This window comes from Mauremys reevesii, linkage group 1 (assembly GCF_016161935.1).
Source record: "Mauremys reevesii isolate NIE-2019 linkage group 1, ASM1616193v1, whole genome shotgun sequence".
In the NCBI taxonomy this organism is placed as follows: Eukaryota; Metazoa; Chordata; order Testudines; family Geoemydidae; genus Mauremys; species Mauremys reevesii.
Window position 1 is genome coordinate 122,355,245 of NC_052623.1, and position 16,753 is coordinate 122,371,997.

General features: G+C 43.9%; 1 protein-coding gene across 3 annotated transcripts in view; it reads left to right on the forward strand.

Annotated features, from left to right (window-relative positions):
• Nucleotides 1-16,753, forward strand: part of CRACDL (CRACD like) — an 87,648-nt gene that overhangs the window by 36,437 nt on the left and 34,458 nt on the right. For 2 of the 3 annotated variants that reach the window (XM_039520712.1, XM_039520714.1), the window contains exons 2-5: nt 1,164-1,395; nt 11,238-11,314; nt 12,705-12,873; nt 15,998-16,133. In XM_039520712.1, the coding sequence (XP_039376646.1) occupies nt 11,248-11,314; nt 12,705-12,873; nt 15,998-16,133 (372 nt within the window). In that variant the 5' untranslated portion in view covers nt 1,164-1,395; nt 11,238-11,247. The remainder of the gene's footprint in view (nt 1-1,163; nt 1,396-11,237; nt 11,315-12,704; nt 12,874-15,997; nt 16,134-16,753) is intronic. The other variant, XM_039520713.1, reaches the window with a different exon arrangement.

The window sequence follows — 16,753 nt, forward strand, 5'->3', positions numbered from 1 at the left end:
CAGTTCTTCAAAAACCCCACCCAGGGGTTTTCCTGTGGTTCCAAGTTCATCACTCCTTTTGCTTAGACAAGAACACAGTTTTATGGGGCCTCAGAAGTCCAAAGTCCTTCCAAACTGTCCCTGATGATGGGGGTCTTCTGTGGACCAGAGGTCCTGTCCATTTGCTGGATCAAAAGAAGGCTATGAGCGATCTTAAACTCAGACTGTTAATTCAAAAGTCCTTTCTTTGTCTGTTAGTCCCTTGAGAATCCAGTTTGGGTCTTTGCACTGTCGTGATGTAACAAAAGGTCCCCCCTCAGGGCAAAGCATCAAAGGCTGAATTTGTAGATGGGGGTTTGCAATCGCCCTCTGCCCAGGAATCCCACTTCCCATGTATTGTCCCTAAAGATCAGTCCTGTCTGCTACATTGTTCAACATAGTCTTTGAAGTTTGCAGTACTTCCCAGAGATTGCATTACTCCACTCTTCCTCCTAAAGAAGTTCCATACAGTCCCACAGTTGTACATAAACACTTGTAATACAGCAAAGAGTCCTGTGGCACCTTATAGACTAACAGACGTTTTGGAGCATGAGCTTTCGTGGGTGAATACCCACTTCGTCGGATGCATGTAGTGGAAATTTCCAGGGGGCATCCGACGAAGTGGGTATTCACCCATGAAAGCTCATGCTCCAAAACGTCTGTTAGCCTATAAGGTGCCACAGGACTCTGCTGCTTTTACAGATCCAGACTAACACGGCTACCCCTCTGATACTTGTAATACAATGGACTGCTAAAATACTTCAAATCTCATTAGATTAATGAGGCTTTATTTAGTTGATAAGGTTTGTCCAGGAAATTGCTATCTGTCAAAAATGCATCTCACTATGGGGTATGGATCCCTGGCCACCTGCTCTTCTTTGCTGTTGTCTCACTGCATGTCCTCCTGGGGTATGATGCCTTCTCGAGCTTTCATCCTTTCTCTTGAGGTTTCCACTCTACACCCCACCTCTAAACATCTGTCTAATGTGAGATCATCTTCCTGGAGCAGCCGCTCCCACAGGTAGTGATCCCAAGTACCACAGACTGCCCAGTCCTGAACCAGGGGGTCTGTCAAGTCCCAAAATTGCATGCAGCAGCCAGTGTGTTTAAGGCAGTAACATAGGGGTCTATCTCTTCCCTTTCAGATTGGTCTCTATTGAGAATCCTGTGTTGCTCCAGAATTTCAGGTCTGTGAACAGCTTGAACTCCTTCCACTGGATCCATTGCTGGGCTAGGTTTGTGTCTGCAAAATCCATGGCTCCAGGGATTTTCACACTGAGTTCCATGGCTCACACTGCCAGCTGCTGAACTGCAGAGAACGTCACAGCTCAGACATTACCACCGTGTTCCATTAGCAAAGAGTGAAGCTGAATGCAGGTGAGTTGAACAAGTGGAAGTTCATTAAACCCCATGCACACTGTGCGCTGGTCTGTCTGTGCGGCTGACTTGTTTCTACTGCACCTCCCCCTTTCCCTGTTTTCCTGCTGTTCTGTCCATTCAGGGAAGTTGGGCCCTCTGACTCCAGTTCCACTGTTCGTGAGACAGTTTCCATTTAAACTCTGAGTTCATATCCTTGATCTGGAGCAGAGACAGTATTTATTTTTCCAAATGCAGGGATAGGAAAAGAATGATTGCCTGAAAAAAATTCTCTTTATTTCAAACATAAAATACAAATATAGTGAATGGCATAAACAGATATTAAGAATGAAAGGTTTGTATGTATATATAGAAAATGAGGAGTCTACCAGATCAACAGAAGCTGTTAGATTTGTGAAAAGCTCATAGTGCTTTTTCATTAAACTGAGGAGCAAGATTAAGCACAGGAGGAGGAACCATGGCAATGTAGCTTGATAGGAAGTGGGCAGAAAGTAGCCCTTCACACTGTCCACAAAATAAATCCTATACTTTCACTTTGAAAAGGTTCTCCAATTTAGATTGTATTTTGCAGAGACTGGTTGAAATCAGTTTAGAGGCAATTGTGTGAATATGGCCTTGCATGCAAAATCTATTGCTATTTTTCCTGAGCTGATGTTATCAGGTTGGCATCCATTCAGGATGGAGAAAGCAGAAAGACCCATGGAATGTAATCTCATCCACCTCCAACCTGGGCTCAGCAAAAGGAAGTTCACATTCAGTTGTGGGGAGGAAGGAAATTAAATAAAGTAGCAGTAATTCTCATTAAAAATCTCCTGCATGCACCTCTTTAGAGCGAGTCTAGTGCTAACTGCAAAGCAGGAGCCTGTTCAGCTTTGCATTTGGCCCATGGGTTTAGTGAAATGAGAGAGTGTGGAATGTGTTTACCGGATAATAGTTATTGTTAAGTAAGTGAACTCTGTTGCCTGGGGAGATTTCAGCAGTTGAGATTGCATTGGCAGTGGCAGCACTTCCTGGATAGTGTTTGTGTATGCGGGGGAAGATGCTGGTTTGCCGCTGAAGATCTAGGGAGTGAATGTGATGAGGAGTGAAGAATGGTGGAAAAGGTGCCCACTCTCCCTGTGGAAACAACTTTTCCTCAGACTGCTGCTGCAGCAGCAGCCATAGCCCACTTCCTTCTCACTGCTACCTGTTGCTAGGATTATTGAGGAGGACTGGTCCTGGTATTGGAAACATGGTTTCTTTTTACAAGTGCATCCACGGTGACTCCAGGTTAGAGCATAATAGCAGCAGGTTCTGCAAAATGATGTGGTCTAGCATGAAGTAAAACAGGACGTGCTGCAGGTAGGGGGACAGTATTGGCATCTTCAATGAGCAGATACTAGAAATCAGCCTTCTCGTACTCTGTCTAGTATTAGATGTCCGGCTGGTATAGCTTTCTACAGAGTCACAAAGGGTCGTCTAATAATTGTACTATTTAACTCTGTGTATCCTCTAATCACCTCCTTTGTTTATAATAAGCAATGTTTGGACTATTTCTGCATTGTGCAGACATTTACTTAGACTGTTTTTACCTTCGTACTGTAGGAATTCCTGAGTAATTCAGTAAAGTGTGGCCACTTCTCTGCTATGGCATGCACTTTTCCTCTTTATTTTGCAGTTTGCACTTTTCAATAAATTCTTGGCAAAACAACAGCAAGTAGCCCGGGAGATAACTGTGCAATGCAGGAAGGTATTGCATGTGATTACAGTGAAATGTGAAAAGGTTTTGTTATTGTTAGTTCCTAATGGAGCTTAACAAAATCACTGATTGAATCACACGTTATGTAGCTGGAAGCAAATAGTCAATGCAACATGGAAGGGCTCAGAATTGATGAAAATGTGCAGAATGTTATGAATAAAGGGCTGAGTTCAAACCTGCTGTATGCAGGTGCAATTCCTGTGACTTTATTGGCAAATTTGGTCCACTGAACTTTGTTAATAGCAGCTAAAACTCACTAAGGGCCTGACCGTGTGAAGTACAAAGCACTTCCTGCAAAAAGCCAAGCAGCGTAAACTCCCAATGATCTCAACATTTCAGAGGATCAAGCCCTAAACGATCTTAATTGATGTAGCCTCTTGCAGTACTGTATATACAATACTGTGCAATTCTGCAGGGTTTCCTTTGGTTCCAAGAGAGTTTTATTCTTTTTTTCACCTAGAAAGTATGTGTGTGTATGTATACAATATGGTATATTCATGGTTTCAAAGTGAAAGGGAAGAGCAATGTATGCTGTCTTGTGTGTTCTTTAATGAAGCCATTGAGATGCAATAACAATTTGACTTTCCACTCATTCTGCATAATAATAGGTCTTTAAACAATTGCTTTTGTAAAATAGTTTCAGGAATGTTACATTCAAGAATAATTGCAGTTACTGACTGTGGAGTTTAGATGTAATTCTTCTGTAATTAAACCAAGACATGCTACGTTCTTTCTTTACTGCTTTAAAGGATAGTTGCAATAAGTTTACGATACTTTCCTGAAACTCAGCTCTCAGTCATCTTAGCATGCTGATGTATGAAAAGGCTCCACTGTCCGTAGAACAGATTTCTTAGCTCAAATACTGTTCTTGTACATTAGATACTATTTTAATGCCATTTTAAGAGGAAAATATATGGTTCATTTCTTTCAGCGAAGAAGGCTGATGCACACCTGAAAAATGTGCAATTATTTATCTGTTAACTGTAGCGTAGCAACATTCTGACTTTCTGGGGTCTTGAAACTTTATACAAAGTAGCCCTGCCCTCATCATTCAGTGTTTGCTGCAAGAAAGGAAAAGAGACGCTCTCCTGTTATAGTACCGGACAGCCATACAGCCCGTTATGTTTTCTACTATATAAAATAAAAATAGGGTTGCCAACTCTGACTGAAGCTATTCCAGGAGATTTTTTTTGTCAACATGACATAATGTCATTATTTTAAAATATCCTATTACAATCTCCTGGATTGCTTTTAACAGTCACCTGGAGATGGATGCCAATTCCGGAAGTCTCCAGGCCAATCCTGGGGGGTTGGCAGCCCTAAATAAAAATGAAAAAAAAAACTTTTATTAAATCAGCAACTTTGTAAAGAGAAAATTTTATAATGTGGCGGGTGGAGGGATTATGTCATGAGTATAGTGCATTTTCTGTTTATTTTGCTATGCCTCCTAAACTCTCTCTTTCCCCCCATGGCCTTTTAGGCAGTGGTGTGCTTTCGTTTGCATCCTGTTTGGAGGGGGTGGAAGCTAACCCTGTCCCTTGAACAAGGCATGACCTTTTACAAGACATGTTCTGTTTTAACCATAAATTATTGAGCTCAATAGCTTTCAGTTACATGGTAGGAAAGAATAATTTCCTCCATTGCAGGAATCACTGGGTGCAATTCTACGGGCTGTGTTATAGGTCAGACTACACAATCATAGTGGTTCCTTTCTGACCTCAGCTGTATGACTCTATATATTCTTTGTTACAGTGTGCTCTTTTTTCCCCCAATTTACTTTTTAATAGGTGGCTCTGGAGGAATGTATATAAAGAGTTTCTCTCCTTTTGAACTCACAGCAAAAAGAACGGTCTTTGTCATAGTTTGAAAAAAAGAGGGAGAAGTAGCAGATTCCCCTTCCACCCCCCGTGGAAATTTGTTGTGTTTGTAATAGAGAATGGAATGAGCTGCTGACTGCTGCTGTAGCATTAGGTTTTCTGAGGATTCTACACAGAGAGTCTGCACATTCTTTGGAAATAAATAATTACAAATGCACTAGGGATGAGAGTTCAGGTTGTCTGGTGACTGAGGCAAAATGTACACAGCCAAATCAAAATAAAAGAATTAAACAAAGAAGCCATGTCCAGCATATCTGACTAAGAACTCTCATAAGAAAATGGAAGAGGCAGTCATGACACCACAGTAAGTCAGGCATGCCAGAAGACCTGGGCCATGGGACATCACCACTGTCCAGAGGCCCGTGAAGGTTCTGTTGGTTCCCCTGCTGCTGCTAGGGAAGCTCTACTGGCTTCCTGGGCTTGCTCCCTCCCAAGAGTTCCCACTTTTACCTTCCTACCCATCTATGACTGGGGGAAGGGACTGCACGGGGCTTAATGTCAGGACTAGGTCTGTGGAAAAGGCTAGGGAACCCCTCAGTTGTATACTGAAACTCCTGCTCTGGGTGCTACTGCTTCTGCTCTGCTGCAGGTGAAGTGTTTTATGGATTGGTGACCTTGCTTCATTCCTAACGTTCCTGCTTTTACCTTCCCTGAGTCATATGACTGGGGGAGGGGACTGTGAGGAGCGTGGCCCATGCATCCCTCATGTCAGGATTAGATCTATGGAGAGGAATAAAGAGACCCTCAGTTGAGTCCTTATCCCCTGGATCTGATGTGGCTTCTGTGGCTGTAGCTACTTGCAGCTAGGGACTCCTGGCTGTTGGGCTTCCTCCATACCCCAAGAGTGCCTGCATTTGCCTACCCTGAGCCCACATTAACACACGGCTGTAATCTAAAGGTACAAGTTTTAGTACATTTCACAGTATTTTGAGGGTTAAGGGCCAGATCCTCTGCCCACCGAAGTTATTTTTAACAATGCTTTTTTAAATGTTATTTATACTGAAGTTTTTCGCTAGCAGTAAAATGTTATTTTGTCTAATTGTAAAATATCAGAATATATCAACTGTAGGGAAGGGTGGAAAATTAACAGCTCTCACATTGCCACATTATCTCTTGTATTCTCTCTTCCTTCACCTTTTCTCCCCAAGTCTAATTCTTACATCTTAGCTCATTTAATTTGTAAAAAAGGGGTGTGGAAAGGATGAAAGACAGACCAAGAGAGGAAGAAACCATCTCTTCTAGGAAAATTCTGGTACTGAAAAAGATAAATTACAATATGTTACAATATTGACATGTGATATTTTAGGCCCATAATCTTTTATAATAAATTGATTAACTGAATAGCTGGAGCATTCCATTGTGGAAAAAGTGCAACATAAAATGTTTTAAAATGTTCAAGAAATACAGCTGTCAGTGGTGTGATCAGTCTTTCCCTAACTAAAACAGGATCTTATAGAGAGCAACTTAGGTAGTGCGTGGTATTCCTGAAGGATATGTATGGATTCTGGCTGAGTCTTCGATCCATGGTATGATTTCACTTACTGATAGACTTAACCAAATTCTCGGAGAAACAGGAAACTGGAAAACTAAGCAGTCCATCTGTGCAGCACAAAATTTAGGATTAGGGCCTATCCGGACAATTAAGCTACATAAGCGGCACATGAGCCTCCTTTGGGGAGGCTACGGAGCGCCAGAAGCTCCCTTGAATTGCGGGGGCTACTGGCGCCCAGACCCTGGCCCAGTCCCCCTGATTTCCCGCCCCCGCTCGGCCTCTTCCCCAGAGGCTCTGCCCTCACTCCACTGCCAGAGGCAGCTGTACGCTCTGCCGCGGGGCTCCTCACTGTACCCCACAAAGCCCAGTCCTCAATGCCCCCCAGGGCTCCCTACTGTCCCTTCCAACTTCCCTGTGGGCTTCTTACCTCCTCCCACCCCCTTGGCTATTTACTGCCCCCAACCCCACCCCCCGGGCTCCTTACGGCCCCCCTGGGCATCTTACTGCCCTAATCCCCTGGGGCTCCTTACTGCTCCCTGTCCAGGGATCATTGCTGCCCCACCCCCCAGGGTTCAGTCCTGTCCTTTCCCCCTGATCACACCCCATGAGGCACTGGGAGGGGAAGGGGAGAGGCCCATGCTGCAGCCGGGGGAGGCAGGGCAGCTCGGGGGTGCGGCTGCCCGGGGAGCTTGGGTTAAGCTGGACTCTGGAGCTGGCCCTCAGGAGGCAGGAGCTCCACCCCACCTGGCCAAGTGCACCACCACCGACAGCCCAGAGTTGGAGCAGCACGCTGGGAGTAGGTGAGTGGGGGCGGAGCACAGGTGGGACTACAGTTCGGGCACCAGTGGGCCTAAATGTTTTGTAGAATTGAGACCTTAGGACCAGATTTTCAAAACTGCTCTCTAAGTAACTTGTCCAAAGTCCCATAGAGCAGTGGTTTTCAAACTTTTTTTCTGGCGACCCAGTTGAAGAAAATTGTTGATGCCTGTGACACAACGGAGCTGGGGATGAGGGGGTTGGGGTGGGGGGGTTCAGGACTGGGGAAGTGGGCTGGGGTGTGGGAGTGAGGGCTGTGGGGCCAGAGATGAGAGGTTTGGGGTGCAGGAGGGAGTTCTGGATTTGGGGGACTCAGAGCTGGGGCAGAGGGTTGGGGTTGGAGTGCAGGAGGGGGCCAGGGCACTAGGCTGGGGGTGCAGGCTCTGGGGTGGGGCTGGGGACGCGGGGTTTGGAGTGCAGGAAGGAGCTCTGGGTTGGGGGAGGCTCAGGGCTGGGGCTGGGGCAGGGGACTGGGGTGCGGGGTTGCAGCACAGGCTTACCTCAGGCAGCTCCCGGTCAGCAGTGCAGCGGTGGTGCTAAGGCAGGCTTCCTGCCTGTCCTGGCACCGCAGACTGCACTGCGCCTCGGAAGTGGCCAGCAGCAGGTCCGGCTCCAAGGCGGAGATGCGCAAGTGGCTCCGTGTGGCTGTTGCCCGTAGGCATGCCCCCCCACCCGATCCCATTGGCCAGGAACCAGCCAATGAGATTGTGGAGCCGATGCTTGGGGTGGGGACAGCGCGCGGAGCCCTGTGTCCCCCCCGCCAAGGAGCTGGACCTGCTGCTGGCTGCTTCCAGGGTGCAGAGCTATGTCAGAACAGGTAGGGACTAGCCTGCCTTAGCTGGGCAGCACCACCGACGGGACTTTTAACAGCCCGTTCGGCGGTGCTGACCAGAGCCACCATGACCCCAGTGCCTTACATTCCATGACCCAGTACTGGGTTGCAACCCACAGTTTGAAAACCACTGCCATAGAGAGTCAGTGACTGAATGGGAATAGATTCCAGGAGTCCTGACTCTCTGCTAGACTGTACTCACTAGACAAAATTACATTCCACCCAACAGGTAATTCATAGTTTTCATTTTCAATCCATCCATTTGTTTGTGATTCCTGTTTTGCAGTTCAGCAGGAAAATGCAAATGCTCATTTATCTAAATAAATAGGCAAACAAATCTTTATTTAGTAATGCAAAGCTAAAACTCCTTCCCCAGTAGGAGTGAGACTGAATGGGACAAATTTCTTTGTGACATGTAATCATCAAGAAACGGACACACCTCGTTGTCCTAGTCACATAGTATGTTTTCATAACATAATTTTAATGAGAAACTACTGACCTTCTGCTCCACTGAGCATTGTGTTTGTTCATACAGATGAATGTAGATGGTTGTGATAGGTCTGTAACAGCTAAATCAAATGCCGGCGCTGAATCCAAACTGCAAATGATTATCATCTGAACATTCCCACGCCTTGGTGATTTGAAATCCAAATCAAAGCCTTGCTAAATTTTAGGGTGTTGGTATGCAGTGTTCAGATTTGGTTCATTAGTGTGCAGGCATCATAGGGACCCCTGTATTTAAAATAGTGAGATTTACTTCTAAAGCAGGGGTTAATACTTTGCTGAGTGTAAATGATATTGTGTATCTGCCCCAGATTTACAATGCTCCCTTTTTAGTACAGAATGGTTTTTCTGAAAATTGACAAGTAGTACTGTTAATTTCCTTATGAGTTTTTATAAACTTTCAAAGTAACCCTTTCTGACATTTTTTGGTGAGTCTAATTTTTTTTTCTGATCACTCTAGGAGATAAATTCCTAATGTTTGAGCTTTGATAATTAGCTCACTTGTAGACTGGAAAATGCTACTTTAAATTTGCCAATCTGAAACTTTTAAACATCTTTGTCATAAACATCTCTATGTATGAGAGTATTTGTTACCAAACTGGTTTATCATCCAAAATTTTAGTAACAAAATGACTTCCAAATATTCAGATAATGAGTGGTCTATACTCTATAGCAGTGTTTCTCTAAACAGAGGTCGCTGCTTGTTCAGGGAAAGCCCCTGGTGGGCCGGGCCGGTTTGTTTATCTGCCCCGTCCGTAGGTCTGGCCAATTGCGGCTCCCACTGGCCGCGGTGGGCTGCTGGAAGCGGCGCGGGCCAAGGGACTTACTGGCCACTGCTTCCCGCAGCCCCCATTGGCCTGCAGCAGCGAACCGCGGCCAGTGGCAGCCGCGATTGGCCAGACCTGCGGGCGGGGCAGGTAAACAAACCGGCCTGGCCCACCAGGGGCTTTCCCTACACAAGCAGTGTCCCAAGTTTGGGAAACACTGGTATATAGGATGTTTAAGCTCTATAATGTGCCTGATCTTCAGCTCATGTAAATCAAAGTGAATGGAGCTATGCCAGTTTGCACCAGCTGAGGATCTGAGCCTTAGTGTCTGTATCTTATACAGGGACTGCAGGATCCAAAGAGCTCACACTGTCTATTGATACTACCGAGTGTAAATAGGGTCTGGAGTTAGGATATGGAGGCACCGATTTGGGTCTATGCCTGTCCTTAGCGTTATAATATCACAAGGTGAGGCTGAGGTTTTTCTGGCACCCCAGAGCTGGAGAGCTATAACATGAATAATTGATTAGATACCATACACATTAATCTGTCACAAGCCATTGGGTATTTTAGTGGGTGTGTGGGTGTGTGTGGGGGTGGGGGTGTGTGTGGGGGTGGTGCCAGTGATTGAACCATACTATATATGTATGTATGGTTCAATATATATAGGCTAGTCTCTGCTGTATGGTTTAGTCACTGGCACCGCCCGCACATACACTCAAGCCAAAACCCAGAAACCTAATAAATGCCACCCAAGGTCAACAGCTGGTGATGTCAGCAGGGCTCTGCAGGTACTGAAGGTGGCACCCTGTGCTGCTGCCTTTCCTAGACCACTCCCTGGGAGGAGGCCCCAGAATCCAACATGCTTAACATCAGTTAAAATGTTCTCTGCCTCCTAGGGAGAGCTGGGCCTTGCATAGGCTGCACCTGGGAGTGGGAAAGCTCCTGCCTCAGTTGGTTCATTGGGAGTAGACATGGTGTGGGAGTCCTCTGTGGGACTGGGCATCAGGAGGGACTTCTCTGGATGATTCCCCCTATCTCCAGCTGCTCCATCACTGCTGCTGACTGCCTGCTGAGGAGATTTGGGGAGGTTCTGGTCCCATGTGCTCAGAGTTAGCCATCCTGCTTCCTCTTAGTTCTGTCTGTCTTTCCTTTTCCTCCACCCCTGCCCCATGTGAAGGGGCAGGTAGGCTCTTTGGACAAGACCCCTGGCCTTGCTGCTTCACTGCATTCCTTAATCAGGCAAGTTACTGCACTTGCTGACTAACCTGAGGCACTCCCTTCCCTCATTTGCATGTGTTGAGCCCACTATCTCCCCACTGTTTACCTTTATTGATTATTAATTATGCTAAATAATGACAATTAAAAAAAAATCAGAGATTGATTCTGGAAGGTTTTATTTTCAATGAATTTTGCTGTCCTGGTTGATGTAGAATGTAGATCCTGAATATGGCAGGAGAAGCATTCATGTTATTCTGTGGCGGCGCATGACGTCAGATGCATGGCTACCCCTCTGATACTTTCTGAAGAGATGGTTCACAAACTATGGAAAGTTTGGGACCTCGTTTTCTGTCAACTGAGGCCAGTGACAGAACTGTCATAGAATGAAATGGGAGCAGGATTGGAGGTTGTCTTAGGAAGTTGCAACATCCTATGGAATTCATTCCAATATTACCTAAAGCACTTTGCCCTATGACTTATTTTTATTGTTCTGGGTGTATACACTTAGGTGTGTCAGTTTAAAATCGTCATTTGATTATTGTAAACTAACTTTTCTTTGAAATTAATAAACACCTTTTTTTCCCCCTTATATTAGTGACTATCACATGAGTTCCACAAGGATAATGGATACTAAATTGCGAGAGGCTGAAGGATGTGGTGAGGACAATTCAGGTAGAGTGCCTACTTTCCATGTGTATATGAAAAGTATTCATTTACTGTTAAGAATTCTTGAGTTTCAGTCAGGGGCGGCTCTAGGTATTTTGCTGCCCCAAGCATGGCAGGCAGGCTGCCTTCAGCAGCTTGCCTGCGGGAGGTCCCCGGTCCCGCGGATTCGGCGGCACACCTGTGGGAGGTCCGTCGAAGCCGCAGGACCAGCGGACCCTCCGCAGAAATGCCGCCGAAGGCAACCTGCCTGCCGCCCTCGCGGCGACCGGCAGAGCGCCCCCCGTGGCTTGCCGCCCCAGGCACGCGCTTGGTGTGCTGGTGCCTGAAGCCACCCCTGGTTTCAGTACCATTTGGGCTTCTCACAGGAGTGATTCTATTTATTTAGGGAATGTGCTCACGTGCACTCTCTGATATATAATTCTGGGACATTTTCAGATGCTTAAATTAAAACACTTTCTTAGAGTGAAATTCAGATGTTGTGTAAGTGGCATAATTCTTTTCACTTCAGTGGACTTGCAGCATGTCTGATATTTGGCCCTTTATCTCTGGTGACTTTGTTATAATCTCTGCTGTTCAAAATGTGTGCCCATTCTGTATCAGTTTGCATGATGTCCCTGCAAGACACCGCCGCGAGTGTTTGGGTTTTTGTTGTTGTTGGATTGCTTTGGGTAAAATGCTAATTTTTATCACGAAAAAATTGCAATTATCCCTATTTAAGCTCCTGCCCCTCTGAGCAGCACAGCAGCACATTTCAAGATTTATTGCTTGATTCCTATTTTAATATTCTGAGCACCAATGAGTTACATAATTACCACTTAAAATATTTTGGATTTGTTATAAAACTGATATTATTAAAAGCATTAGCCTCCTGACACTGCATTTTCCACCTAAATGTGACATTTTTGCATTTAAATTAGTTTTGCCATTTGGAAACAAGACTGTCCAGATCTTAACTGTTTAGTTTGCTAAATTACAACACTGAGTTTCCAAACTGTAATTTCATCTCTGCATCCCAGTCAGTTAACACAGTGGTTTTTCTTCATGGTCTAATTCTATTAAATCTTATCTGAAAAGGCAGGTAGAAAAGGTATTAGAAAAGATCCTATTTACTGTATTATAGGTTATTTCTAACATGCCATAGGCATCACAACGCATTCTGCCAGATAATAATAATAATAATAATTTAATAATACCTTGCAATCAATTTAGACTTGAGAGACCTCTTAATACAAAAACAAAACAAACAAACAAACAAAAACCCCACAGGGGGCCAGGTTGCTTCTTCCAATAAAAACTTCTTATGAAGAAATCCAATGGAATTTCATAGAAAATTATGACTTTTTTCTCAGAATTTTAAAACTATCATATGGACTCTCCTTAATATTTCTTTATTTAGGAAAGAAAAAGTCAAAGTTCAAATCTTTCAAAAAGTTCTTTGGGAAAAGGAAGAGGAAAGAAACCTTACCATCTTCAGGAAGCATCACTCTGAAACCATGCCAGTCAGCTAGTGATGTCACAGTCCCAGAGTCTATGCACATTGACTATGATTCTGAAGATGAACATGAGTAAGTCTTACTTTTATTCACAAACAAGGAATTGCTTTTCCAAAAGACAGAATGTTGTTTATGAATTAAATATCCAAGTGCTTACTGTTACTCAAAAAGCCATATTCTCAGGCACCTCACTTTCTTTAGGAAAATACTGATTGTAATGGGAAAATTGCAAGTAAATGTGATCAAGGTGCAACAATTACTAATATCTCATCTGAGAAATAAACTTCATTATAAAGTTTTCAAAAGTGCTTAAGTCCCATTTTCAAAACTGACTCTCAGGAATTTAGGTACCTCAATCTCATTGAAAGTCAATGGAATTTCAGCTCCTATGGAACAGATTTGCAAAGGTATTTGTGTTCTTCAATATAGAGATAGGCACCTAGTGGAATTTTCAAAAGTGTCTAAACAGGTTAGGCATCTAAATGCCATTGAAACTAATGAGAGCTAGGTGCCTAATATGCCTAAGCACTTCTGAAAATCTCACTAGAGCTTCTTTCTGCATCTTTAGGAATGTAAATGTTGTTGAAAATCTGACCCAAAGTCCGTTTTGAAAATGGGACATAGACTCCTAAATCACTTAAGGCGCTTTTGAAAAGTTTTCCCTAATTTTTAATCTGCAACATTTAAACCATATGAGGCATATGGTATAAAATTAAAACATTTGATTTAATAGACAGACAGAGGGAAAGGCCCATTATTCTTTGCAATGCACTGCCTTAAGTAGAGTTGGCTGCTCAGAAAGAACGTTTTTGTTTTAATGGACAGTATTTCCTCATGAACAAGATTCTGGTTATTCCAGAGATTACATAGCAGAGGAAAAGAGATGCTATTTTTGCAAGTGTGGATAGGTGCTGGAGATCAGACCTTCCAAAACGTACTGTCCATTAAGGTGACATTAAACAGTATTGCCACTAGGCAGCGCCACACAACCAAATAATCTTTTAATAAAATAATTCAGGTTTCTTAGTATTGGCAGTAGTAACATTACTCCTGCTTGGTCTTTAATGTGAAGGCCTGGGTGTTACCCCAGAGCATCTAAACTGGCAGCAATAGGTACAGCAGAGTTGTTGCATTCTTGCTCAACAAGAATCCTTAAGAACAGTAATGGTCAGACCTTCCCAACATGCTCTGTAACTCAGCCTTATCGTGTTGCAATGTGTGTATAGCCCTCTGACCTCATTCACATGCCCTGTTTTTGTTACATTGTTGTTTTTATTCTTTTTTGTATAAAAACAAAGGCAATAAAATACTCTGAAAGAAAGGAAAATGAATTCTCTCTCACACCATTTTTTGGGACATTTGTAAACCTCCAGCGCCCATCTAGAAGGTTTACATGTCCAGAAAGAAGATGGAGCAATTAGAAAACAAGGATACATGTGCTCATACAACATTGCTTCTCTAGTTGTTTTAATCTTGTAAAATATAGGTGCATAAAGGAGCTGTAACGCCCCTGACTGGCACTTACTTAGAAAATTGCTATAGATTTCTCTCTGACCTTGGCTGCATTACAGGGATCACATTTTCACTTAGACAAACTGTTCTCGTTGTGTCTTTAATGTATTGGGCACATGCAGTAGGCTTTCCTTCCTTCTGCAGCTCGAATACAGATAATCTCTTTCCACCTATTGTTTTATCAAATATATTTATAGCTACCACTGCAAGGAAAATTTCACTCTTCGTTCATGTTTGTGTTCCCTTATGTCCCTCTGGCTGTATCTCAGTTTTGGGGCTACACAATTTTGTTCTGATTTTTTTATTTACTGGTAGTAGTGTTTTTTTATAATCTCTTCAAGATTCCAATGCCATAGAGAAACTAATAGCTGTGAAAGTTCCAAAATGTCACATTAAGATTTGCTATATTCTTTTGTTTGCTTTATTTAAAAAGAAAGAGGGGGAAAGAAGCAAATCAGTCCTCACACATTTCAGATCTCTAGGCACTGCGGTAGTACAAATGAATAATAACACCATCAGTTAAACAGAGGCAGGTACACAAGTGCCAGTATTTTGGATGTTACTGGCAGGGTTACCAGTCAGCCAGTGCTACTACCCTGCCATGCAATGAAACTTACCAGGTCAGAGCCTTACCTGTGAGACCCATGGAACTGCCCTACGGTTCTCTGGAAGAAACAAGGCATTTGGTTCACCCTTTGCAACATTTGTAGAAGCAGTTACTTGCTACTGCCCTCAAAAATCAGAAGTAAAATGCGACTATTAAGGGTCCCTATGTTAAGAGAGAAGAATTCTCACATCTCCTCTACAAGCCCACAAGCAGTGTCCATGAAAACTGTAGTTCACAAGTTCCACTGAGACTAGCAGCATTGCATTCATAGGTTCCAGTATTGCAATTGGTTCTGCAGAGGTGAGTCTATCCTAGCAGATCCTAGGGGATCCATGGGAGTCTAGAAACATGTCCTATATAGCCAATGTGGCAGCCCTCCCCTCCCCAACTCTACTGGAGTTGTGTCAGCAGGATTCCCCTCTCTTCTTTCCTGCCCCCCATGCCATGGCTTTCCCCACAAGGAAACAGATCGGTGAAGATGTTAGTACAGGCTGGTAGAGGGGCAGTCTGTACATGGAGAACCTTATCGGGACTCAGGAGTGTAAAAGGGAATAAGTAATGCACACAGATGTGTGTAAAAATTATTACCTTATAGTTTTAATAGAGAAGAAACTAGGAGGGTTCTGTAGAGACTATTCTAAAAACACTTAAAATTTAATAGAGGACAATATCCTTTCCATAGTGTTTTTTTTCCTTTTGTTCGGAATCCTATATAATTCTATAGGAGGGATATAATTCTTTATAAAAGGTAGGATTCTTAAAGAAAAACCCACTGTAGAAATTAAATTCTGTAGGGTTTCACATCCAGGATTTTAGTAGTCTGTTTTATCAGCATTACAGATGTCACTGCTTTTAAGTTGTTTTCTTTTTAAGCTACTACACAGGTTTATCTGAATGTTGTGACTATTGTTTTCAGTCAGCCATTTAGAATTTCAGGCATAATGAATGATATATGCAACATACATCTGATATCTCCATTTACAAGATCCTCTTTAGTTAATCTAGGAATTAAGTATCCGGTAAAAGGACTAAAACCACAAGCATATACATGTTCACTAGCTTATTATATTATCCTAGGACCCACACGGGTATTATGGGAAGCAGAGCGTTATCACATGACAGCATTTTCATTCCTGAGCCTGTGCAAGAGCCTGAGAGGCCCGTCCGAGTGTTTTCTCAGGAAAACGTTTCTGATCGGATTAGAGCGTTGCAGGTAACACAAGACATTCTTTTAAAATATTAGACATTGAGGTTCTTTCAAACTTTACTTTTTAGAATTGTCTATAACTGAACATTTGGTTTCTGCCAAATAACAATAATTACATTCGGGCGGTGGTTCTCCAACTGTGGGTCGAGGTCTCAAGGTGGGTCGGGACTCCCTTTGAATGGGGTCACCAGGGCTGGCTTAGACTTGCTGGAACCCAGGGCTGGAGTTTGAGCCCCACTGCCCAGGGCCGAAGCCAAAGCCCGAGGGCTTCAGCCCTGTGTGGCGGGGCTCAGGTTACAGGCCCCCTGACTAGGGGCTGAAGCCCTTGAGCTCCAGCTTTGGCCTCCCAGCCCAGAGCGGTGGGGCTCGGACTTTGTCCTCCACACCCCAGGGGCAGTGGGGCTTGGGTGGGCTCATGGTTCGGTCTCCCCTCCTGGGGTCGTGAAGTAATTTTTGTTGTCAGAAGGGGGTCGCGGCGCAGTGAACTTTGAGAAACCCTGCATTAGTGCATAATTGGTTAATCCAACAACATTACTATATCTTGATCCAATCTTAATTAGAGTGATACGGTATATGAGCTGTTTGGTACTCAGGGAGAACCTGAAATGGAGGTGCTCTATGCTCTG